This window comes from Sebastes fasciatus, chromosome 3 (assembly GCF_043250625.1).
Source record: "Sebastes fasciatus isolate fSebFas1 chromosome 3, fSebFas1.pri, whole genome shotgun sequence".
Taxonomy (NCBI): Eukaryota; Metazoa; Chordata; class Actinopteri; order Perciformes; family Sebastidae; genus Sebastes; species Sebastes fasciatus.
Genome location: NC_133797.1, coordinates 3,092,522 through 3,117,568, shown reverse-complemented (window position 1 = coordinate 3,117,568; position 25,047 = coordinate 3,092,522). Strand labels below are relative to the sequence as shown.

At 42.4% G+C, this 25,047-nt stretch overlaps 2 protein-coding genes across 2 annotated transcripts in view; one reads left to right on the top strand and one right to left on the bottom strand.

The window, feature by feature from the left end:
• LOC141765131 (zinc finger protein Aiolos-like) overlaps positions 1–25,047 on the top strand; it is a 42,066-nt gene that overhangs the window by 1,612 nt on the left and 15,407 nt on the right. The gene's annotated exons all lie outside the window — the stretch shown is intronic.
• Positions 195–23,323, bottom strand: LOC141765142 (insulin-like growth factor-binding protein 4). Its single transcript, XM_074631127.1, has 4 exons — positions 22,392–23,323; positions 11,299–11,462; positions 8,504–8,629; positions 195–5,144 (listed from the first exon to the last, which is right to left on the bottom strand). Exons 1-4 carry the CDS (start codon positions 22,747–22,749, stop codon positions 5,007–5,009), a joined length of 786 nt encoding a protein of 261 aa, XP_074487228.1. The 5' UTR covers positions 22,750–23,323; the 3' UTR covers positions 195–5,006.

The window sequence follows — 25,047 nt, the reverse complement described above, 5'->3', positions numbered from 1 at the left end:
GACATTGGTCAAAACTGCCATTTCAAAACTATCTTTGAAAATATAGTCACAGCATGGCATTTCCTCACTTTCTGCATCATATTGGCCAGCATATAGTATATGCTGGTACCAATACATCAGGGATAAGCTAAAATCGTCCAATACTACTACGAATATTACTACTGCTATTAATTATGACAGCAACATCAACCAAATTGTGGTTTCTAAAGTGTTTTAATTGATGTATTACAATGCGTACATTTTCATCAGGTAAACATTTACAATGTAACTGATCATTTCATTGGTTGAAACTCTACATTTCAGTTCTTTGATCACTTCAGTGTTTTAGTATAACGGTCCTGTTCTGGACAAGATATACAAGACCTTAGCTGTTTCCAACCCCAGTCCATTTGGATGCATGCAAACATTACTTCATCTCTTCTACACATTAATACATAATATCAAAGGCAAACAGGAACAGTCTATTCTTGAGAAATGCAATTACAGTTCAGTACAGCAAGGTTAGAGTTCAAGCAACGTACTATAGCTTAAATATACAGTTTATGTAGTTAGAAGGCCTTTACAAAGTCAAAGCCAAAACCATTTGCCATCCCTCTCAAAAAGATTACAATTAACAAAGAAATGTGTTTAGTAACACTTCATTAGCTGATGAATGATAAGATAGGATTTTGCTGTGTGCATGCAGTTCACTAAATGATTATCGACGTCTCCAGATACTTTGCTTGTAGTCTTTGGAACGAGTTTTAGGATATTTGGTTTTGACAGTTTTAAGCTGCAGCAGTGATTCTCCACCCATACCATCTTCTGTCTATCTGGGTTTTGGTGAACTACCTTTGGATACGTTTCTTTCTTAAGTGACAAGCAAAAGTGGTCATCAGGTGGCAATACACTGTTTCCAGCAAATTGTGTATGTAGTGTTGTTAGCACCGGGAACCAAAAGCATTGGCTTCTGACTGACTGATATTATGTTTGACAGAATAACTAGGCCAAAACAGAGACAGGAAAATAAGTTAACTAAGATCATTTTTATTTGAATACTATATTATGTCTAACCAAAATTGGATGTGAAAATATTGAAAAGTCATTGTAAATTCTTTTATTCCAATTTCATAGTTTTGTAGCAAACTGATAGAAGACACTTAAAACACACCCTCCAAGTTTTTAAGTGTTCTAATATTAGAAGGATTATTTTCCAGAATTTCACTCACACACCTTCAGGAGGCACTGAAGACACTTCAGAGGAATCCTCAGTCTGATGATAAAGGACGACATTTTTCAGATTAATTTGGCCCATATCAACCATTCAACTGGAGGAGAGCAACTACTTTTCACACCGGAAGGTTACATGTTTTACTACTTTGCACAATAACCGAATGAGAGACACACCAAAATTAGAGGATTTTACTTTTCTCAGACTAGCTATTTAAGAAAATAGTTAGACCCAATTCAATATGGAAAAATGTGCAAAAATGCATACTTTTAAAGGGACTGTTTGTAACTTCTTACACGTATAAATCATTGCAAACTACACGGAAGCACCAAAACCGCAAAAGTTCTATCTAGTGAAACCCGTCTGTTAAACAGTGTTGGCCGCGGTCGGAGGACGCGGGGGAGACCGTAGCTTTGGTCTCCAGGACCGGAGTCTCTGCTGTACTCTGCTCCTCTGCTCCTCTGCTCCTCTGCCTGCTTGCCTTCACTCACACACCGCGCTCGTTCTCGCTCTTTCGCTCCACTCTCACGTGCATGTGAGCACACTCCACACTGCAGAAGAGTTAGTTTAGCTCTGAGAATATCTAGTGAATGTTCAGTGGACTTTTGTGCAGAAATAAATGCTGCAGCTCCTCCAGACCAACAGAGGTTTCCCGTGTCTTGTGAAGTGACGGGGCTCCGCAGAGAGAAACATTATCGTCTCCGACCAAAACTCCGGCGTCTCCCCTGTTCCCTTCGGCCGCGGTCGGGAGGCTGAGGCAGGAAAAGCCAACACTAGGATCAGCATTGATTCATGGAGAGACCTTCGTCTGGTCAGCTAACATTACTGCCAAGCAGCTGAAATATAGAGTGATATTGTGCTTTTAGCTGACGTTTGTCGCCTCACTGTTTTGAGCGATGCTCGTTCATGTCTATGTAGAGCGAGTGCGAGCACGAGCAACAGAACGCTGACTTTCGTTGACTTAACGGCCACAGGTGGCGCTGTTAACAAGCAATTTCTGATTCTTACAAACAGTCCCTTTAATAATAATGACAGTAATTGTTTTCATGGCACTTTTTAATTTCTGTGTGGAGCTGAATGGTCCTCCCTCCAGTGGGTTGTGCTCTAATAGTCCTACTGTATTTACAGTAAGACTTACCTGATGTTGAGGTCAAATCAGAGTGTGGAGACATAGAAAAAAGCCCCAAATCCTTTGTGTGGCAGTAGCTGTGAATATCTGTCTTGTCGTTATAAACTTTTTATTTATTAATTTTTTCTTTTCAACATATCTGATGTTACTGCACTGTAATGTCAACACAGTCTCACGGCAGTTCGTAAAACAGTCATGAAATTGTATCTATTTGATTCATGTACATAGACGACCTGTTTTTTCGTGACGCTCAGCACGACTTTCAACAACGTATTTTTCATGCGTTTTCCTACAAATGTCCAGCAACGCGTGATGCACGTGTCAATTTCCACTCCAGTCATTTCAAAATAAAACTACTTAGTTAGGTTCAGGAATAGATTGACCCGGTTAGGCTTAGGCAACAAAACTTCTTAGTTAGCGTTATGAAAAGATCGCGGTTTGGGTTAAAATAACTCTGGAAGTGCCGTAACTTAAGTACGGAAGTTACGTGACAAATACATCAACTTTGACTTGTGGTTTCACACGGGACACGAACATCGGTCTCCTGGGCGAAAGTCCTGTGTTTTTTGACCCAACCCATCGACCCTGACCTCCTCCCTATACGGCGTTCACTGCTCTCTGTACTTCCCAGTTCACAATTACGTGGATCACACAAATTGATTTTGTGCTGACCATCACGAAAAAAATGTGAAATTCGTGTCTATGTACACAAATCAATACATTACATTTCATGACTATTTCGCGAACTGCGGTGCGACCGGGCTGGTAATCTACACACCAACGATTTGTTACGTTGACATTTATGCTGCTGTGTGGAGACAGCAACACTAATAATGACCGTCCATCTACACAAGGTGAATTTGTGCTTGAGTCAATAATAACCAAAGTCTCCCATGGAACAGATAGAGCAGGCTGTCCATATCTGGTGGTGACAAACACCAGCATAAACCTGCTACTCTGCCCTGAACTCATAATGCGCACCACCAGTACAATCAAATTGCTTTAAGAATATTACCAGTCTTGCCTACTGTATCTAACATATTTGATGAGTAGCTATGTCACCTGCACTAGTATTACACTCCTTTAACTATTAGTGTGATGCCCTGCAGACAATATGAGAACTGAAAACTAGCGTTGACAGATTAACAGGAAATTCTGGTTTCCACATAATCATTAAGCTATCTTTACGGCTACACCTCCTCCATTCAAAGCTTCATGTTAGCTGGGAGTTGCTATGCTGCCAGGAGCTTAGTCATTAAAACTTATTACACTCTGCTTGTATATTTAAGACACATCACTGGCCAATGAAACAATCGGCCAGTTAGCTGCAGCGCCAATGTGGGATGTTACTTTTATATTTTAGCAATAACATTGAAAACACACATTGAAAGCGGCCTTCACCAATAGCTAGTGCAGATGGTCACACATTTAGTCGATCCTCACACTTGCTGATGCTAATTACTCCACATCCTGAAAATCCCAGTCGTCTGTTCCAATCCTAAACAATGCCCAAAAAAGTGCAGAAGCCATTTTTCTTTTGTATTTTGGCACAATCAGTATATAGCACCACCAAAGTTCTGCCAAGCAGTCTGCTTGGAGAGAAATCCTGTATGTTGAAGCATATTCATAAAAACATGAAAGTCACACTGGCATTTTAGCACCAGCTGGAGAAATAAGATTATCCTATCAGCAGTGTACAGAGTTTTTCCTGCCCCGCTATGCTGGCAGTCCCTCTGGACCGCGATGCTAGAGAGAGCTCTTCGGCGAAGAGAGGAAGCAGAGTTAGCCACGGGGGCGATGGAGCAAATCTATTCTGGCCTTTCAGAGATACAGTTGTTCAAACTAATCTCACTTTCCACTTTTGTGAAAAGCTATGGCTTATCATTTGGTAACGAAGGCAGGGGATTGTTGCATTCTTTTGTTTCCCGTTTCTTTTTTCAGCTGTGCTCATCCCATGATTTATTGCTACTCTTGTGTCGTCGCTGAACTAGACTTTGTGTTTGCAATCACATTTTGTGCTTTGTTTTGACCTTCTTACCAGATGGGTGGTTTTACGACATTAAGGACAGTAGAATAAGAGCCACATGTTACAACTAATTACACAAATTGTGTGAAAAACTAGTACACGAATCCTTTAATTGATAATCTATCTGGATTGTCCTGATGCAGTAATTCCAACTGATCTAGTACTCCAGAGAGAATAAAACAAATGCTAACAGCTCCTGTTGTATCTCAGGTCTGATTATCTGGTGGGGTTGATGCATTTTCTGACTTTTCAAGAATATTCTACTGAAGTTAGACTCGAGAAAACAACACATTTCGCTCTCTAACAAAGATCACAATTACAACTGTTCTCTGTGGAAGTTTTTTTTTCTGCCACCTGTAACTTTAAAGCGCATGTGTCTAAAGACTATCAGTCTTTAGTTCACATAGTAGAAACAATACACAACAAGTGCTCAAAAGACTCAGAGATCACATACTCTCACACACAGAAACAAAATAGCAAAAGAACTCAATTCAATGGTTTCCTTTTTGTTGCGCAGGCTCAAGTACCGTTGGCCTCAGGTGAAACGAGGCTTTAGAGCGAAGTCCTTTCCTCGTGTAGTTCTACTAATAAGCACCAGTAGAATTCAACTGGTCCTGCACCCCCACTGCCACTCCCACTCCTCAATCCCTCAGGGTAGCAGTCATTAACTGGTGGCAGTCTAGATCCCCTCGCAGCTCCAGTGGGCCCGGCAGCCTCATGCCCGTCTTCTGATCCACACACCAGCACTTTCCCCGCTGGCCGTCACGTGCAGGATGACACTGTGGCCAGAGAAGATATATAGAATATTCTAGTTACATATAACAAATTCTTCAACTACAGGTTCAAATATTAAAGCTGATCTGTTTATATGTTATTATTTATTACACGGCTGTGTTGAATACTTGATTCTGATTGGTCAATCACAGCGTTTTAAGGACTGTTATTTCTTTATAGCAGACCGTTGCTATGTATAGCAGACCGTTGCTATGTGTAGCAGACTGTTGCTATGTATAACAGACCGTTGCTATGTATAACAGACCGTTGCTATGTATAGCAGACCGTTGCTATGTATAACAGACCGTTGCTATGTATAGCAGACCGTTGATATGTATAGCAGACCGCTGCTATGCATAGCAGACCGTTGCTATGGGCGTAGTACTGATGTCGGACTCTGGCGGACCGTTTTTGTGTCAAAATATAGATTTTTTTCAGTAAATAGCCGTGTAATAAGCGGGATAATGTACAGCTAGCGGGTCGTTGTTGTGAAAAGAAACCCCTTCAGGGCGATGAGAGACGCCTCCGCTTCGCGTCGGGGTGCAGGTGCGGCATCGCCCTGTCGAGGATTCTTTCACAACAATGACCGGCTCGCTGTACATTATCCCTTACTTATTAACTAGGGCTGTCACAAGATTAAAATATTTAATTGTGATTATCACAAATTAATCAAACATCTTTTATCTGGTCAAAATGTACCTTAAGGACAAATATGCTACTTTATGCAAATGTATGTATATATTTTAGGGCTGTCCCGAATAAAGTTTTTTGGGCTTCGAAGCCTCGGTGAGAAATATTAGAAGGTAATTGAAGCTTTGGGACAGTGCCGCTGCCGCACTACTGTACACACAAGCACCGATACACATAACAAACAGCGATATCCCTCTGAAAATAACTCATAATAATTCATTTTGAATATGAATAATGAAAAATATGAAATTTAAAAATAACTAAAAATGAAGCTTTCGAATACTGATTTCGAGGTCAATTACCATGACAATAGTCAAAGCTTCGAAGCAATTGGGTAAGCCCTAATATATTTATTATTTGAAATCAATTAACAACATAAAACATAGACAAGATAACATAAGATATTCCTTTGTTAGTCCCACAGTGGCATCATATGAAATTAAAAAACCTAATGAATCCATCGGTACCAACCATGTCATACTAGCTGGTCGTGAAGAAGGCTAAATAATGCTCCAAACTTGTGCTAAATTTTGGCGAAGAAAAAACTGTCACGGCCATTTTCAAAGGCGTCCCTTGACCTCTGACCTCCAGATATGTGAATGTAAATGGGTTCTATGGGTACCCACGAGTCTCCCCTTTACAGACATGCCCACTTTATGATAATCACATGCAGTTTGGGGCAAGTCATAGTCAAGTCAGCACACTGACAGCTGTTGTTGCCTGTTGGGCTGCAGTTTGCCATGTTATGATTTGAGCATATTTTTTATGCTAAATGCAGTACCTGTGAGGGTTTCTGGACAATATCTGTCACTATTTTGTGTTGTTAATTGATTTACAATAATATACAGTATATACATATATATACATTTGCATAAAGCAGCATATTTGCCAACATGTTGAAAAGAGTATTACATACTTGACAAATCTCCTTGTAAGGTACATTTTGAACAGATAAAAAATGTGTGATTAATTTGCGATTAATCGTGATTAAATATTTTAATTGATTGACAGCCCTTATATATTTATTATTGGAAATCAATGAACAAAAGCATCACATAGCATCACACCGGAAAAGGGGCGAATATTTGCGTTAACTTTGAAATTATTAAAACATAATGAATTATTAAACATTAACAATGGATTAAAGTACCAAGTGTAATGTGAAAGTTGTTGCTCATAATGATAAACCCACAGACACTTATCACGCGACTCTGCAGTTCCCCCTAAGCTTCACTGGGCTTTATAGCATTTTTTTTAATTAATATTTTGGTTTTACTGCTCACCACTTTACGGTTTTGGTTCGCTCTCGCCGTTCTCATCAGCATATTTAAAATAAAAGCCCAGTACATGTCTGTCTGTCTGTCCAGCACCAACGTTGGCGACTAGCTGGTGAACACAGTGCAGCATTTGACAACCAAAGAGATATTTCCCTCAGCAGTTGGTGGAGAGCAAAACTGAGCTAAAATAGAGTGAATATCGGCCACGTGAACACAAACACGACTCCCATTGAATGCTAATGTCGCTCCGTCTCTGCTGGATGTGTAAAAAGTAGGGATGCTAATTTTGAAAAAATTTCTTAACCGATAACCGACCCTCGTTAACCGATTATTAACCGATAACCGGTGTACCAGCTGCAGGAGCACAACAGATATTGGTTGACGGGAGTGCCGCCCCCAAGAATCAATTAATGCAGGTTTTTATCAAACTGAGCACTAGGTAAGAGGTTACGGACTAGTTTGTTTATCTTGAAAGAGCAGTCAGTGCTCTGTTGGCGGGGCCATAATCCTCTAAGATGACATCAGACCTGCAGCTTTTAAGCTTTTAAAGATGTTTTCATTGTTTTCTGCATAAATGGTCAGAGTTTCTGCAGTGAGTTACAGTTTCAAAAAAGCCCCCAAGACCAGTTAACAATCTGAGAGCAACCCTGCCATGAAATGACTGCCAGTTGTCCCTCATGACCTGTGCTTTACTTCCCAATAGGGTTTATCACAGTGCAGTTTTAGTTAAACAGTAAACAGATGCCTGTGAATCTGAGCAGACAGAGATACTTTAACCATGTTACACAATCAACAGAACGCAAACTCTTGATGGCCGGTGCCTCAGCAGAGCTTTCCTTTTATCACTCACTCTGCGTCTGCTGCTTTGATTGCATATACAAGTCACAGCAGTCTTATCTGTGTTTTCATGTTCTCTGATTCACTCACTCTTATCTGCATAGTTGCCCAATCTTGCAAAGGTGGAGTAACAAAAAAGCAACTGCATCCAAAAGCTAATTGCATCCATCACAGCAATAAAGTGATTATTGTTAACGGTTTAGTGGAAACCATTTTACACACATACTCAACTCTTGATTCCTGAAAGAGAAATCACTTTTCATGTGAGCTTAGAAAAATAAGGATTTGGCATTACCAACGGCAGTCTGCTTGGAAACACTTTTGTGTTGATCTTGAACTAGTAAGAGACAATATTTCATCGGCTGCAGGCCTGTTTTGTGTTTTGGCCCGCAGATCGCTGATGCGGTTTGAAAGGAACTGTTTGAAGTATTAAGATAGGCATTTTTATTTGTATTGGCTTAATAATAGAGATTTACAGTTCACCAGTACACACGGCCAAATAGCGGTCTGCTCAGTAACTCAGTAAAGCTCATAACGAGCGTGTGCTTGAAATCACAGACCTGTTTGGCGTGGAAATCTCCGTTCTTGTCACAGTTGGGTATGGGGATCGTGAAGAGATCATCATGTGTGCGGCTATTTGACGCCAACCTGTCCAGCGCTCTCTGTAGCTCAGCACGACATGGAGCCTGCGGGAGAAATCAGTTTTCATTTGATGTTTATACACATCAGGAGAGTTCCAGATGTAGATATGTGTAGACATTTGCAATGGTGCAAGAAAAACTGCTGTGTATAAAGGAATGCCAAATTATTAGAGATGCCCCGATCATGTTTTTTGGCACCAATACGATTGCAGATCGTCGATGAGCCGTATCAGCCGATACATGGCCGAAACCAATCAGGTTTTTTTTTTTGTTTTGTTTTGTTATGGCAGCTGGTATACAAGGCTCCAGACTGTTCACCATCACCTCCCGAAAAATAATTTCAACCGTGCCGAAGTCAGTGTAAACTGTCAAAAATTCTAAATGTTATTACTCTGTTATTGTCATATATACTGGATAATAGCAAAAAATTGCACAATTCAAATGATTCTGAAAAAAATTATTGTACATTGACTTAAATATTTGCTATGATTGAAATAACTCATGGCATTAGTAGTTTTAATTATATATTATAAGCTGCTTATGTTAGTGTTCAGAAGTTAAACAGGTCAAAAGTCTCTCTCTGATATCTATATTGCAGTGAAAACATCTCCTTCAAACAACTTTATTTATTCAAGTTTCTCAAAAAAAACCTGAATTTTACAACATTACATTTGAACACAACATGATAACGTTAGAATTTGCTTTCGCCCTAATACTCATTTTGACTGAATATACCTTGAATGCATCTTAATATAACTCAATGGGACCTCCACTGTCGTTGCTGCACTGCCCACCAGCTGCTAACAGCTAACGTCAACTTGCTCTCCTCCTACCAATTATCTGTCTCACACACCTGTCTCCACGCCGCCGACATGTTTTGTTTTGTTTTAGTAGTGTGTCGCGCCTGAGCAACCGCATGCTGCAACTGGCAACTAGAAAGCATTGATGCCGATCTCCCGATTGCATATTTTACTGAATATCGGCTGACAGTCGGCAGTCGATCAATTGGGGCATCCCTCCAAATTATTATCTCTGGTTTTCAGAAGAAAATAATGAGAATGTTTACTGTAGGTAAAATCTAAAAATCAACCACCGTAAATTAAAGCTGCAGTTGGTAACTTTTATAAAAATAACTTTTTATCATATTTGCTCAAACTGTCACTATATCCTAACAGTAGCACATGAGACAGATAATCTGTGATAAATAGTGCTCCTAATGACATTTGCAAGATTCCACCGCGCCCGAAGGAAAACTACCAATGTCACTGTCAAACTAGTGAACTGTGAAAGAAACCCCTTCAGGGCATTGAGAGACCCCTCCGCTTCGCACCGCAGCATCATCCTGTCGGGGATTCTTTCACAACAATGACCGGCTCGTTGTACATTATCCCTTAGTTACGTAACAAACTTACCTATTTGAACCCAAACCATGATCTTTTCCTAAACCTAACCTAAGTAGTTTTGTTGCCTAAAGCTATCACAGGACAAACACAGGACTTTCATCGAGGAGACCACTGTCCATGTCTTGTGTGAAACCAAAACTTAATGTTGACTTATTTTAAGTTACGTAACTTACTTATGTAACGTACTTAATTTACGGGACGTATGTAACATAGTTGCGTCACGTACATGACGTAGTTAACATACGTTAAAAAGGGTGCTCTCGCGCGTTTTTCAGATCATGTGATCAGCATAAATATGTTTATTATTTTGAATTGTGATTTTGTTGCAAATTCACTTGTTTTGGTTGGGGGGGAATGTTTAGACAGAGGTATATAATTTATATGTAAAATATGCCTAGGTTAAAGGGACTATAAATATCTTCTATGATGAAGAATGTTGTTAATTGTTATTTTTCTATGTAAGTAATACGCCCAGGGGAGGGGCTATTGGTTTAAAAAGGGGGTCATCTTGGCCAGCTGAAGTCAGTCTGATCTTGAAGTGGTTACAGAGAAGGTAATACTCAGGAAGGTAACATATAGATTGCATTTTTGGATTGTTTTTGCCTGTTCTGAAAGAGAAGCATGGAGTTAATGAGGAACTCGATTTTCAGTACTATTTTATGTTTTGTACAGAGCTTATTTTCAATTTTTTCACTTTTTGTAAATATTAAGCACTAATTGCACTTTGGGAGGCCGGCATAATAAAAGGGATTAATACAAAGTTTTCCGACTACGCCAGTGTTTTTCATGTTGTACGGAGTTTTGAAATAGAACCCCGCGACAGTCGGCTGCATTGAATTCACAAGCCAACTAATGACGATGTGAATGCATCATTCTGACAGATTTCTGAATCAATCGGCACAGGCAATACCCGCGAAGTCTTTAAAAATTCTAAATGTGGGAGACTGTGGCATCGCTGTGCATTTAGACATTTCTGTGTTAAATGAAAGTACTAGAGTGTGGTAAAAACCAGCCTGTTACTGATTAATGGGGATGTTATGATCATGCTTTTGCCAATGTTTAAACAGCAAATTGCATGTTGATGTCAATGTGCACCTGTACTTTGTTTCGCAAGACCGCAATTAAATTTTATGGTCTGTAAATAACTAATTTCTCATTTACAACCTGACTGTTACGCTTGTGGCTTTGGAGCTGTAAAGCCTTAATGTAAAACACCTGCTGAGGGCTGAGGCATGTGCTGCAGAGGGGGATTGCCTGTGTTTGTCGTTTTCCGTGAAACTGATAAAGATGTCAAAAGATCGTTTCTCTCACCAGCGCCGCCTTGGTCTCCTCCCTGGCGGTGTTGCTTCTCTGATTTGTGGATTTTGGAGGGTGTCGGGCCAGGGTCTTCTGTATGCAGCGCTTGTCCTGTGGACTGCACCGGATATTGCTGTTGTTCGGGTGTTCAGGGATGATCTCATCCTGCCTCTCCATTGCTAAAGGACAAGGAAAAATCCTTCAGTTCAACAACAAAAAGGACATTGCACTGTCATGGACTATTACATAAACAGTTTGTCAAAAACATTTGCAGGGCTTTTGTTGTAGGATTGTCAGTGCAACATATGACATTTTAAAGGTCCCATATCGTGCTCATTTTCATGTTCATACTTGTAGTTTGTGTTTCTACTAGAACATGTTTACATGCTGTAATGTTAAAAACAAAACTTAATTTTCCTCATAATGTCTGCCTGAATATACCTGTATTTACTCTTTGTCTTAAACGCTCCGTTTTCCGTTTTAGTGCTTTTCAACGGAATTGCGTTGCCAGGCAACAGTTTGGGTCCATGTTTACTTCCTGTCAGCTGATGTTTTTTAAATACTGTACACTGCAACAGGAAGTAAACTGGGACACATTTAGAATGTTTATGTTTAAAATTGTTTAATGATTTAAAAATTGTATATTTGTGACATCACAAATGGACAGAAATCCTAATGGCTTGTTTCAAACACACAATTTCTTAATATGGGCTGTGTGTATTTCTCTGTATAGTGAGTGTTTTGAAAGTTTAACAGTATTTATATAGCACTTAAACCTGCTTTATAATATAAAAGACATGAAAATCTCCCTTTTTACAATATGGGACCTTTAATGATATGAGCATACTTAAGGGCAACATCCATTTATTTAATTATTCACTTTGGTGTCAGATATAGAGCGGGAGCTGTTCTACCTTTCCCCCTTGTCCTTCTACATAACATCCCATACAGCTGAACATGGTGAGATGTAGGCTAAAAATGAGGCCAGGTTAACCTCAAGGACACAGATCCGTGTTCCCGCTCTGGGAGGTAATCTCTACTTCGGTTCTCGCCCTGGTACTCAACTGCTGCACCGCGGCCATGCCACGAGCTCTGAGGCTTTTTTAAACGATGCCACCCCTGTTCTGCCACCCCCTCTGTACATTGTGGTCTGTGCCACATTCACCTTCGCATCCCTATGATCCTGCAGTTCTGCGGCCCTGCAGGCAGCCAGCTGCTTCCTCAGGAAATGCCCCCCCCCCCCTCCCTCTTCATCCTCCACCCCTCCACAACAACCTCAGTCTGTGCCAGATGGAGGTTGTTAGAAGGTATTTGCACTGTCACAAGTGGGCACAACTGTGTGTGAGCTGGTTGGGCGGCTGGGGGGCACAAGATGGGCAAAATGAGGGATAAAGGGTATGCGTGCCTTTCTGCGTGCACATGCATGCTGCTTTTCACCTGTGGCTTGTAAGACTTGGCAGAGTTTATGCTTTCTGCTCATAACCCATGGCATTTTACAGATTGGCACCAGAATCAAAGCACTGCGGTTTCACCATTTTGAAGCTGTTCTCCTGCTCTGATCATTGAACCAGATCTGAGCTCTGGTTAATATCTAAGGCCACTGCCAGGCATTCACTTAATTGCTGTTGGCAAAGAGACAATGAAGGTGGCTCAGTAGCCTCCTTAATCTTGTGCAATGTGCAGCCTTTTCTCAGGTCTACAATGCACGAAGGCTCACACACACACACAATCAAAACCAGTACGAACTTTTCTTTGCACTAGCCAGTTCTGGCCCCGCTGCATTCAGGATATAGATCCTGTTTTTTTCTCACAACTTGGCGACAACAGTTGGACGGTGACCGTGTTTCTCTAAACTTCATAGACAGTCTTCTTGCTTGGCTTGGCTTCTCTGGGGGGGGGGAGGGAAGTGTCTCTTGACTGTTTGTATTTTTAGTCTTGTTGCTGTTAAGGCATGCTCATCAGCACTTTCTTCCACAAGAGCCAACAGGGTTTCAGCTGTTTCCTTTGTTCCAAGTTGTTCTTTCTCCTCTTTTGCCAGTTCACACTTTTCCGATTCCACACTCTTTCGCAGGGCGAGCCAAAGTGATTTAGAAGTGGGTCAGGGGTGGCATGTCCTGTTTGCTACCACTGCTGTTTTGTACAGAGGAAGTCGCCACTTCTCTCTGTGGTTTTATTTGATTTGGATCAGCAGCATATAATTCCTGCAGTGCATTATCAGCCCCAGAGCCAACACATCGCAGTGCATTGCCAGTCACAGGTGCACAGCAAAGATAAAGAAAGATCTTGAGCAAACACATAATCATTGCTCGCTCTATCTAGTTAAATATTTGTTGTCATATATCCGCACTTGCAAATGTATTTGTCACGCTGGCCACCAGGTGTGTGAGCATCATTCATGATGGGATAGAGAGAGCAGATGAACACATTTTCCTTCCATCACTTTACAAGTTCATCGCAGTTACTGTACATAATTTAATCTAAATTATGTTCAAGTTCATGCCACGTCTTCTGTTTATATATTTGTCTTCTCTTTGCTGTCCGCAGAACAATGACATATGGAACTAAAGGGGTCGTCAGATTTCAAATTCCACTGTTTGTGGCCATAAAGCTGAACTTGTAAACCTCAGAGACAAATATCCTCCTTAAATAAATATTTAGCTACGCTCAGCGAGATTGGCAGAGTACTTTCCAATGGTTTATACTTCCACTAGCTTAGATGTTGGATCTAAGCCAAAAGAGAGTCCACTATGTCAGACATTTGTACAAAAACCTTGAGATGCACCCTTTTAAAAAATAACAACTTAATTTGTGCTCTGTTTAATAAAAATACACCGAGAATAGTTACAGGGCGCTCATGAAGTGAGGTAGGTAGGTAACGTAAAGGATTACTATAAAAGAAGATCCTTTTTTTGCTGAACTCTAGTGGTTTAACTTCTCATTTTGCCGCAGTGATGTAGGAATGTACTTCAAGGCGTGTCGGTCCGCCCTGACATCACTGTTGGGTGTTCTTACAGGTGCAACTGGTGAAGTTATAGGTAGGGCTGTACCAAATGTCCTTTTTTACATTCTATTGAGGTTTTCAAATGAGGCTTTGACTGTCTGTCATCATATTTTATGATGTCATCACCCTAAAAAAAAGGAACAAATTTGATTTTGTGTTATTGTGGTTATATAAATGTAATTTATGGTGCTGTTAGTTGGCTGCTAGACCGCCCCCGTTAATACAAACCATGCTTCCCTTTGTGTGCGACAAGCCAGAGAGCAAATGTTTTTGAAAGGCTCAATGCCAACAAATATGGACTGAAGCAGATTATCTTTTCAATATTTTGACTTTTGGACATTACAATGCTCTGGAGTTATTGGAAATGTTTAGCCACCACTGGAATATAATTTTTACTAAGGCTATCAATCAATTCAAATATTTAATCTTGATTAATCGCAAATGAATCACACATTTTTTTATCTGTTCAAAATGTACCTTAAAAGGAGATTTGTCAGGTATTTAATACTCTTATTAATATGGGAGTGGACAAATATGCTGCTTTATGCAAATGTATGTATATATTTATTATTGTAAATCAATTAACAACACAAAACAATGACAGATATTGTCCAGAAACCCTCACAGGTACTGCATTTAGCATAAAAAATGTGTGTCAGTGTACTGACTTGACTTGCCCCAAACTGCATGTGATTATCATAAACTGGGCATATCTGTAAAGGGGAGACTCGTGGGTACCCATAGAACCCATTTTCATTCACATATCTGGAGGTCAGTGGACAAGGGACCCCTTTGAAAATGGCCATGCCAGTTTTTCCTCGCCAAAAGTTAGCATAAGTTTGGAGCGTTATTTAGCCTCCTTTGCGACAAGCTAGTATGACATGGTTGCTATCAATGGATTCTTTAGGTTTAGTCCTAGTTCGATATGATGCCAGTATTTTCACTCTAGCCCGCTACACCTAAAAATCGTAAGTTGCGAAAATGTGTTAAAGAAATTAGTGGCATTAAAACGAAGTAAGGGTACAGCGAGCCGGTCATTGTTGTGAAAGATTCCCCAACAAGGCGATGCTGACGCGAAGCGGAGGCGTCTCTCATCGCCCTGAAGGGGATTCTTTCACAACAATGACCGTTTGAATGACCGTTTGAAACAAGCTGTCAGGATCTCTGTCCATTTGTGATGTCACAAATATACAATATTTAGATCATTACACGGTTTTAAACATAAACATACTAAATGTGTCCCAGTTTATTTCCTGTTGCAGTGCATGTGAATGACATCAGCTGACAGGAAGTAAACATGGACCCAAGCCCCTGCCAAGCAACGCAATTCCATTGAAATGTGCTAAAACGGAGCGTTTCAGACAGAGGGTGAATACAGGTATATTCAGGCAGACAGTATGAGGAAAATAAAGGTTTTTTTTACATTACAGCATGTAAACATGTTCTAGTATAAACACAAATACAAGTATTAACCTGAAAATGAGCACGATATTGGACCTTTAAGTGCAATGGAGAGCTACTGCTCAGTGCATTACTGAGGCCTTTGCCTTAGCCACGGTCATTCCTGTTCTGCCGCCTTATTCATTTATATTTTACAAACATTGGGATTAGTCGGATTTTAACAAAATATCTTGCCTAGAGTGGCTTAAAGTGTGAATTTCGCAGAAAACATTGTGTGTCGTATTGTGGTTCTCCACTAGATAGAATAGATTATACTATATTGACAGCAACTAATCTCCTGAAAAATTAATACTCTTTGGGGAGAGAACCCCTCCAAAAATGTTGCTTAACACATTGATAAGTGTTTTTTTCAACAGTGTCTGGCAGCGACCTCAAAAGCCAACTAGGCGTACAACCAAAAAACTGTTCGGTTCAGTCAACACGGGATCCTGGTTTCCAGGTAGAAGCTTTCTTTGAATCAGTTAATCATCAGAGTTGATGTCTAGTGCAGTTGGTTCAGAACGTTGTTAAAGACTACCAGCATGTGCTGTGAGAAGGCCAGTGGAAATTTTGAAATAGTGTCTTTTGTCAAAGGAAAGATAGAAAGTTAAATCCGCACTGAATCACAAAGACGACCTTTGTGAAAAAGTAAGGCTGCTGCTACACTGTCTGATGCTGCTTTGGCCACTTCCAATTCAACTGATGTTAAAGCAGACATCCAGAGGTATGACACGTCTGAGTCTGAATCCAAAGAGAGCAGAGCAGCAGCAGTTTGCTGTCCTGTTTGATTTAGTCTTTATTTACCCTTTAAGGAGCAGAAAATCATTAGGAGCAACCCATCTGAAAGGATTCAAAGATGCATACTTTCAATCCTAAATTGCAATAATCTCACAGGTTTTATAGATTATATTTAGGAGAATATTCTGTTGAACTTTGCCGCTGTAGAACGAAGTTCACAGAAACTGAAGCCACAACATAAAACCACATTCAGCTTAGCAGTTTGTGAACTCTCTCTAATAAGACAGATATAACGCACGCACACACACACACACACACACACACACACAAAGGTTTGGATCAGAGAGAAAAAAATATGAATAAAGGATAGAGCAGAAACTCTTCCAGATGGATCATCATCAGAATAAACATTCTTCAATCTTTTGGATCAAAACATTGTGCTGCATGATGAAAATAAAACATGTTTTGGGGGAACTTTAGTGCAATGTGAGGTTTTCCCCACATTCACTGCCTCCTCTGAGATTCACATGTTTCTTCTGTTTTCAGGAAGCAATCCTATTTTACAATCTAGATGTCACTTATGTAACAACAGAACTGAACTGAGTTATTATAGTCATCTTTAGCCTCCATAGGCTGGACTCCATCACTACTTGTTTTGTAGATTGATTTTTGCAAGCAGATAAACTCAGTGAGCCATCCGTCACTTGTTGATGCACCGATACTACTACTACATGTGATGAATAGATCTATGAATAGAGAGAAAGCTGCAGCTGCACTGAATTAGGTCAAACTATTTTGAGTTACATCATTAACTTAACTTTGAGTAGATTTCTCATATTTCAATATATGTACAGAATCAGGATGTTGAGTGGAATTATTAATACTACATCATTTCTATCGGCCAGTGAAGGGGCACACTACCTGCAACATCAGTAACAAATTAGGGCTGTCAATCGATTAAAATATTTAATCACGATTAATCGCATGATAGTCCAGAGTTAATCGCGATTCATTTTTTTATCTGTTCAAAATGTACCTTAAAGGGAGATTTGTGTTTTTAGTATTTAATAGTCTTATCAACATGGGAGTGGGTAAATATGCTGTTTTATGCAAATGTATGTATATATTTATTACTGGAAATAAATTAACAACACAAAATAATGACAAATATTGTCCAGAAACCCTCACAGGTACTGCATTTAGCATAAAACAATGTGCTCAAATCATAACATGGCAAACTGCAGCCCAACAGGCAACAACAGCTGTCAGTGTGTCAGTGTGCTGACTTGACTATGACTTGCCCCAAAAACTGCATGTGATTATCATAAAGTGGGCATGTCTGTAAAGGGGAGACTTGTGAGTACCCACAGAACTAGGGATGTCCATAATTAACCGTTAACCGACATTAAGCATTTTAACCGATTAACGCTATCGGTTAAAACGGTTAAAAGAAATGTTAATAATTAACTCAAAAGCTGAGCGGCTCAGAGGAACGGCTCGTCACTTTAAGGAGAAAAGCTGGTCCACCTTAACAGCCCACCTTAAGAGGTGAAGCCGGAGTTGCAGGATACAGGAAGTCGGCTCCGGTCTCTGGCTCGCTTGAGCGGAGCGGAGGAGTTGTAGTTTCGTAGCATTTATTCACCGACAAATAAACTGTACACACACTGCTACACCTACGATCACAGCTAGAACGCCACCAACAACCTCACACTCACCTCCAACACACACACACGGTCTGTTGGAAACTCACTAAAGTTACGCAGACTACGTGTGCGGCGGCGACCACGAAGCCTCCGGCAATGTTAGAGCTGCTAACGTAGCACAAACACACACACTGTTTGACACTCACTAAAGTTCCGCCGGGCAGACACACAGCTGACAACCTGCTAAACTAAACTAAATGTGCGGTGGAGACTTTTACTGGGAAAGTGTCTGCATGTCCGCGACACTACACACAGCATCGTAGCTGCTGAGTTAACGCTCCCGGACGGTGAACTGGGGACTCCCTGTGTTCCTGCAGCTGGTACACCACTGCTTGCGGGGCACAAATCTTGTCGGTTAACAGTTAATAATCGGTTAACGAGGGTCGGTTATCGGTTAAGAACATTTTTCAAAATGAACATCCCAGTTTTCATTCACATATCCTGAGGTCAGAGGTCAAGGGACCCCTTTGAAAATGGCCATGCCAGCTTTTCCTCACCAAAATTTAGTGTAAGTTTGGAGCGTTATTTAACCTCCTTCTCTAATAAAAGAATATTTTTATTTTATCTTCTCGACAAGCTAGTATGACATGGTTCATATGATGCCAGTATCTTCACTTTAGCTTTAAAACTGAGCCCGCTACAACCTAAATATTGCAGGTTGCGTTAAAGAAATTAGTGGCGTTAAAACTGATTTTCATTAACGCGTTATTATCATGTTAACTTTGACAGCCCTATAACAAATACAATATTTCATCTTGGTGAAAGGCGTGAATTAACAGTAATGAACATTACTCAGAAGAAACACCTCATTAATAAAAAATCTGCATTCATCAAGATATTGACATTGCTGCATTGTTTTTATTGCTGAATTAATAGGTTCACGTATGAAATCTCAGCTCTCGAGGATCGGCCGTCTTCCTCAGATTAGGCCTGTTTCACGGCAATGTCGGACTGTTTATGTATCTCTCAGCTCCAACACTAGAAGGGGGCTAATCACATTTACTCCAGCTGTACAAATGTGCTGCACAACCCAAAGAAAGCAAATACACAACATTAAGGGGACATCTGCTGAAAAAGGTTTTTTTTTGGGGGGGGGGGAATCCTCATATAGCACCCTGAAAATACACCCACATCTTTAACACAACTCCCAAAACGTGCCGAGGAGTCCTCGCTCGTAGGAGGAAGGAAAATCTAGGTTAGGCATGCTGCTTTCATAAAGACCCGCGTGCGTCACAGCAAATCGGGGCGTAGTTGGACAGAGTCCGGCTCCATCGACAGCTTCATTCATGCAACTCCTTCGGTGCCTGTAGGTGTAAGACTTTTCATATCTGACATCTGTATCGGTTTGTAAATAAGATCCGTTTCACTGTCAGAGGGAAGCGTTTGAATACGACACCAGGCAGACTCAGCAGGAATGCGGGAACAGACGCCAACGCACGCATGATGATTTATTCTAAGTATTAAGATAGAGAGGGTTTCTAAGAATGGGATATTAAGATGCACTAAAGCTGTATTAGACCGTGACACAAGATGCAGGGTAATGCTTGTTGTTGCTATGGAAATTGGGTTCAAGAATAGCCTTAGTTGGTCCATTTTTGAGAGAAATGCACTGTTTTGAACCAAAGAAAATGGACCGTAACTCTTGCAAGCCTGATAAATGAATTACCTTTACTTAGCTCCTTCTTTCACTGGTAGTAAGCAGTAAATCAAATGAAAATGAAGTGGCAATCATGAGGCAGCACAAATCTTCACGATACAAGTGTTCTTTTGCAGTATGCAGATGCAGAGAAGGCTGAACACCCTAAATTCCCTTCAGTCTGCCTCTACTAGTCCTTTTCATTAGGAATTCTCTCGCTTTTTAAAAACCCTCTTCTATTTTTATCTAGCATGTTCACTGTTGCTAGGAGTGGGGCAGTGTCAGACATGTATTCAGGAGATGCACCCCCTTGTTTAATAATGCATAAGTACGGTGAATGCGCCACAAAGGAAATCTCCTGCTTGTGACTGGAGTTGCTCCTCGCCTCTCCCCCCACGCCTTTTCTGATTGTCTCTTCGCTGCCACGGTTTACATAGAACATTCTTATACAGCGGATCTGAGCTGCTGCCCAGAAGAATTGATTTACAGTGTGATTTATTGGGCAGAGCTTCCCCGCTTTGTTATGACAGACTCCAGGGGTGAGAAGGAGTGTGGAGGCAAACAGAACTCAGCACTCAGATTACAGAACACCCAAAAACAAAACTTATGAACTTTCCAAAAAAAAAATCTTCCATCTACTGCCGCCCCGCCCCGGAGAAAGGACCTGAGACTCCCCCCCCCCCCACCCTCTACAGTGCGCTATAACTCAGTTCCGGGCCGGCCGATCGGACAACGCAAGGCATCAAAGAGCAGAACATTTTTCAGGATAAACTGGTGTGGACGGACAGAGCCGAGCCAAGCCGAGACAGCCCTCTCAAACAGCTTTCTGATTCCATTTAGTCATGCTATGTGCCGGCCTAACCTATGCTGGCCCTGCACAGAGAGCAGAAGGCTCTCATTTCAGCTCTGGCAGCAAGAGTGCCGATGAGCTCATCCTCATGAAGGAGCTGGACGCGGTGGGCGATGCGCTCGAAGGCTTGTTAGGGGGGGTGGGGGGGGTGCACCCAGGGCCAGGGGAAACAGATGCTGCAATGAAGATGAGAGTCCTGGGAGTTCTATATTGGCTAAGTTCATCCAAATCTTTGGTGTTCTGGCGCTAGCAGATAGCCTATACTGCCATTACCAGTAACTGTCTGGGAGCTCAGTGGAAGCAACGGCGGAACAGCTAGTTGATCATGTGGAACAAATGAAAGAACCACCTTTGTCTGCGACACATTATAACAATTGTCTCATATGGCATAATGGAAATCAACACCACTCCCTTTGCGGAGAGCAGAGCGAGACAAACAGCGGAGACCGTTTCACCAGTAGAAAGAAGTTCACGTCGAAGCAGTGAACTGGAACTGGGTCTGCAGATAAGCTGTCCAGTGTTAGACATCCCACTGTGTGAAAGTGGAAACAGACTTTTCTTCTTTGCAAAAAAGGAATGCAACAACAAAGAGGAGAATGAGAAGCTGTACCAAAAGAGTGTGATAGAGACATTGACAGATGAAGAAGAGTTAGACATCTGCAGCAGCAGCAGCAGCAGGAGGAGGAGGAGGAGGAGGAGGAGGAGGAGGAGGAGGAGGAGGAGGAGGAGGAGGAAGAGGAAGAGGAAGAGGAAGAGGAAGAGGAGGAGGAGGAGGAGGAGGAGGAGGAGGAGGAGGAGGAGGAGGAGGAGGAGGAGGAGGAGGAATGGGGGCGTCCATGAAAGAGCACCAAGTGAATTACTGATTGCAGAGAGCTCTAATAGCCCCAGGCTGGCCACACTCCATTACAGTCATTTCATACAGCAGCTTTTATTACCTCCTCCCATTACAAATACACACACACACACACACTCAGACTCTCACATTCCCAGTACCACCACAATGCATTTCATTTCACTGCTTGCACTGCACGACTACCTGCAGGATCCCAGTTTAACGTTGGCATGATGAGGTAATTGCACAGCCAAGGGTTGCTGGGATATGTAACTATCTGCATTAACCAAATGCACGGTTCTTTCGCTGAAACAGGTAACTAACTTGCAGTCATACAGATGCATGCAGCAGACGCACACAGTAGAAAAAAGTCCTCATGCACACTAACATGCACACACACGCCCACCTCAGCCATCACCACAGCGCTCTGCTCTCTGAAGCCTGCTCTGCGTCTTAACATCAGGGCCCCTTTCACAGCGAGCGGCCGCAGGACAGCAGAGGGACTGTGTGCGCTCTCCCATCAGGCCATGCGTGAGGAGCTGGTGTGTGTCCACGCTCTGGTTCAGGGCTTAGCCGAGATTAGGGGTAAACAAGCAGGACATTGTCACACACCCCCACCCCCCAACTCTGACCCTGCCCGGCTCAGGTAAGGCCCAGGGAGCGGAGACAGAAAATATTCTGGTCTGCTCGGCCATGGGTCCACAGAGACGTCGGTCCAGGTTTGGAGAGACCTGGTCAGCTGTTCAGTGCTTCACACTATGAGAGCATCTTGACTTAGACATCTGTAGATACCAAAGGTGGTGTAAATGCTTTGGTGCTGTGAGCCTGATTGTAATTTACAAAAAGGAAGAAGAAGAAGTGCCCAGTGTAAAGAAGTTCAACAAAGACTCTGAGTCCTTCACTCTCACCTGAGTTCTCCTCCACCTCTCTCTCATCAGTGCACACCCCCTGGCCGTGCATCAGCGAGTGCAGTGGCCTCTCCACGCCACGCGGCGGGTAGCAGCGGAGGCCCGTGCCACATCGGGGCGAGTAGACGCCACAGTGCGCCCCTTTTGCCAGGGCGCAGGTGGGGCAGCAGCCGCAGCCGGGCTCCCGCACCGTCTCCTCACAGCCGTCCGGCAGACGGCAGCTGGCCAGCCTCTCCTCGGAGCACAGCGGGCAACGGATGGCCTGGTCCGACAAGCACAGTGCCACCAGCGACAGGGCACCGAATGCCCAAAGGCCCCAGCAGGACGGAGCTACTGCCACACCACTTCCACGCACCATGGCAGCCCCCGGCACCTGCACGCAAATCCTTTGCCCTCGTGTATGCTCCCCTTTGGCTTCCCTCTCCTCTGAGTGTTGTGCAGCTTTTGATCACTTTCTACTTCAACAGCAGATTTTTAGAGCAACAAGAGAGGCTGGAGAGGAACGCTTTGTCCAGGATGGTCTTTGATATTTTCAGCTGGTTAGTGTTTCAATTGCAGGGACACAATGCCTCTGCTGTATTGCCTCTCCGTTCCTCTGATTCAATTTCACAGCGCAGAAATTGGAGCCTGCTCGTGATCTGCTCGGCCGGCGAATGTAGTGGTGATAAGAACTAGTTTTTTTTGTTGTGTTGGAATGAACAGTTGCAGGAAGGATATCCACCACTGTGTTCAGGTGAGTCTTGCTCTCTCTTCGAGTTTGAGTCCAGAGGCTCGCCCCGCACCGCTAACGAAACACCCCAAAAAAATCTGGTCTACAAGTGTCCAAATGCAAAGCAGGTCATCGAAAGGCAGCGTTTTAAGTAACAGCTGCAGTTTCCTCCTCTTGCCGGTGTGCAGTGTAAAGGACTCGCTCCTGAGAATGGCTCAACACGAGTGGCTCTCCTTGGACTTTATACTGGTCCATGGACACGCCTCTTTTCTACAGTGAGAGAGGAGCTGGAAAGCACAGCAGAGAAAAGCCAGGCTAAAGCTCTCTCTCTCTCTCTGTCTCCCTCTGTCTTACTCTCTAGCTCTCCTACTCAGACACACAAGCTTGTATACACTCTCCCTCACTTGTCCTTTCTCAATCCTGAGTGCACGCAGAGAGAGAAAAAAACAGCTGAATCGCCGTCTCAGTTGTTCACACACTGATTACACTTAGTTTTCTCTCCCCCACTCTCCTGCTGTTATTCTTCTCACTCATACATGTCTGACATGTGACAATTACTGGGATATATTCATTTGCATTAATGAAACATTTGAGTTTGTAAAAAAAAAAAAAAAAATACATCAGTGCTGTTCCACTTTAATCAACCCCAAATGCCCAACACACACACACACACACACACACACACACACACACACACACACGTGTGTGCCTCTGGGGTCGAGAACATTGTTCAAACAACAAAGCGACCTCATGCCTGCTCCCTCAGCAAGGTCTCAGTGTGTTTGTGTGTGTGTGTTTGCGTACGTGTGCGTCCAGTGGTCAGTCCAGTCTTTGCTGTTGCCCCCCCACCCCATTATGTTGGTGCCCAGATCTCTCTCTCTCTTGCTACTAACTGGAGTGGGCAGCTATAAAAGGCAAATGGACAGTCTCACCCCCCTCCCTTGCTGCCGCCCTGCCCCCACCGGTCCTTAAAAAAGCCTCCCACCAGTGGGATCGCAGGATAACTTTTAACAACGCTGCAAACCGGCACAGTTTATTATACACGTGTGCGTTTCCGATCATGAAAGAGTCTGTAAATCAGCATGTTACTTTGTTCTCGTTTGCCCGTGTGTGCAGATATGCCCTGCACCCAGCCTTTAAGGTTTGGAATCATGGCTTTTATTGGTAGACATCTCTCTCTCTCTCTCTCTCTCTCTCTCTCTCTCTCTCTCTCTCTCTCTCTCTCTCTCTCTCTCTCTCTCTCTCTCTCTCTCTCTCTCTCTCTCTCTCTCTCTCTGTGTTCCTTTGCCTCCGTTTTGCCATGGAAACCCAGCATGTATTGTAATGCCTTTGTGAGTGTGCTTTCTTTCAGCTTTTTTTTTTTCTTTTCCGGCTGGTAGCTGGTTGCCATAGGCGGACCATGGGCCGCAGCCAAGCCTTACAAGGCCGTGCACCACTCAGGTGGGTGCTGCACTGTGTGTTTGTTAGTTTCAGATTCCTCATCTCGTCCCTGCTTGGCGAACGGTCAGGAATTAGTCCCAAGATATCAACGGCCCTCGCTGGGATTTAGCCACTTTCAAATACTTGAAAGAAAAACTACATCTGGTCAGCCTCAAGTAAATAGCTTGACTGACTGTAACAACAATGTACTAAAGCAGTAAGTAGTTAGAGGAGCGGCTCTCTGGTCCTGGAGCTCACAAGAGCTGCTTTCATTATGTGTCATTTATGAGGTGTTTTACTGTGTGTGTGTGTGTGTGTGTGTTAAGGATTTATTATTGTCATTACAATACAGGATTGTACAGAAGAGGATTAGAGCCACATGTGAAAACTTTACTTGAGTTGGGAGAATAGACTTTAAAGTCAGATTCAGGATGGTTACTCAGTAGGTGTTTGCTGTTTGCCAGTGAGCGTCTGTAGTTTCATATTTCACCAACAATATTTGTGTTTGGTAAGTCTTTGTAACAGACT

Excerpts from the sequence above, each read along its gene's own strand:
- LOC141765142 (XM_074631127.1), bottom strand. The coding sequence starts at position 22,749 with ATGGTGCGTGGAAGTGGTGTGGCAGTAGCTCCGTCCTGCTGGGGCCTT. Across the intron at positions 11,463-22,391 it reads AGAGGTGGAGGAGAACTCAG|CAATGGAGAGGCAGGATGAG; the intron begins GTGAGAGTGAAG and ends CTTGTCCTTTAG. Across the intron at positions 5,145-8,503 it reads GAGATTTCCACGCCAAACAG|TGTCATCCTGCACGTGACGG; the intron begins GTCTGTGATTTC and ends CTCTGGCCACAG.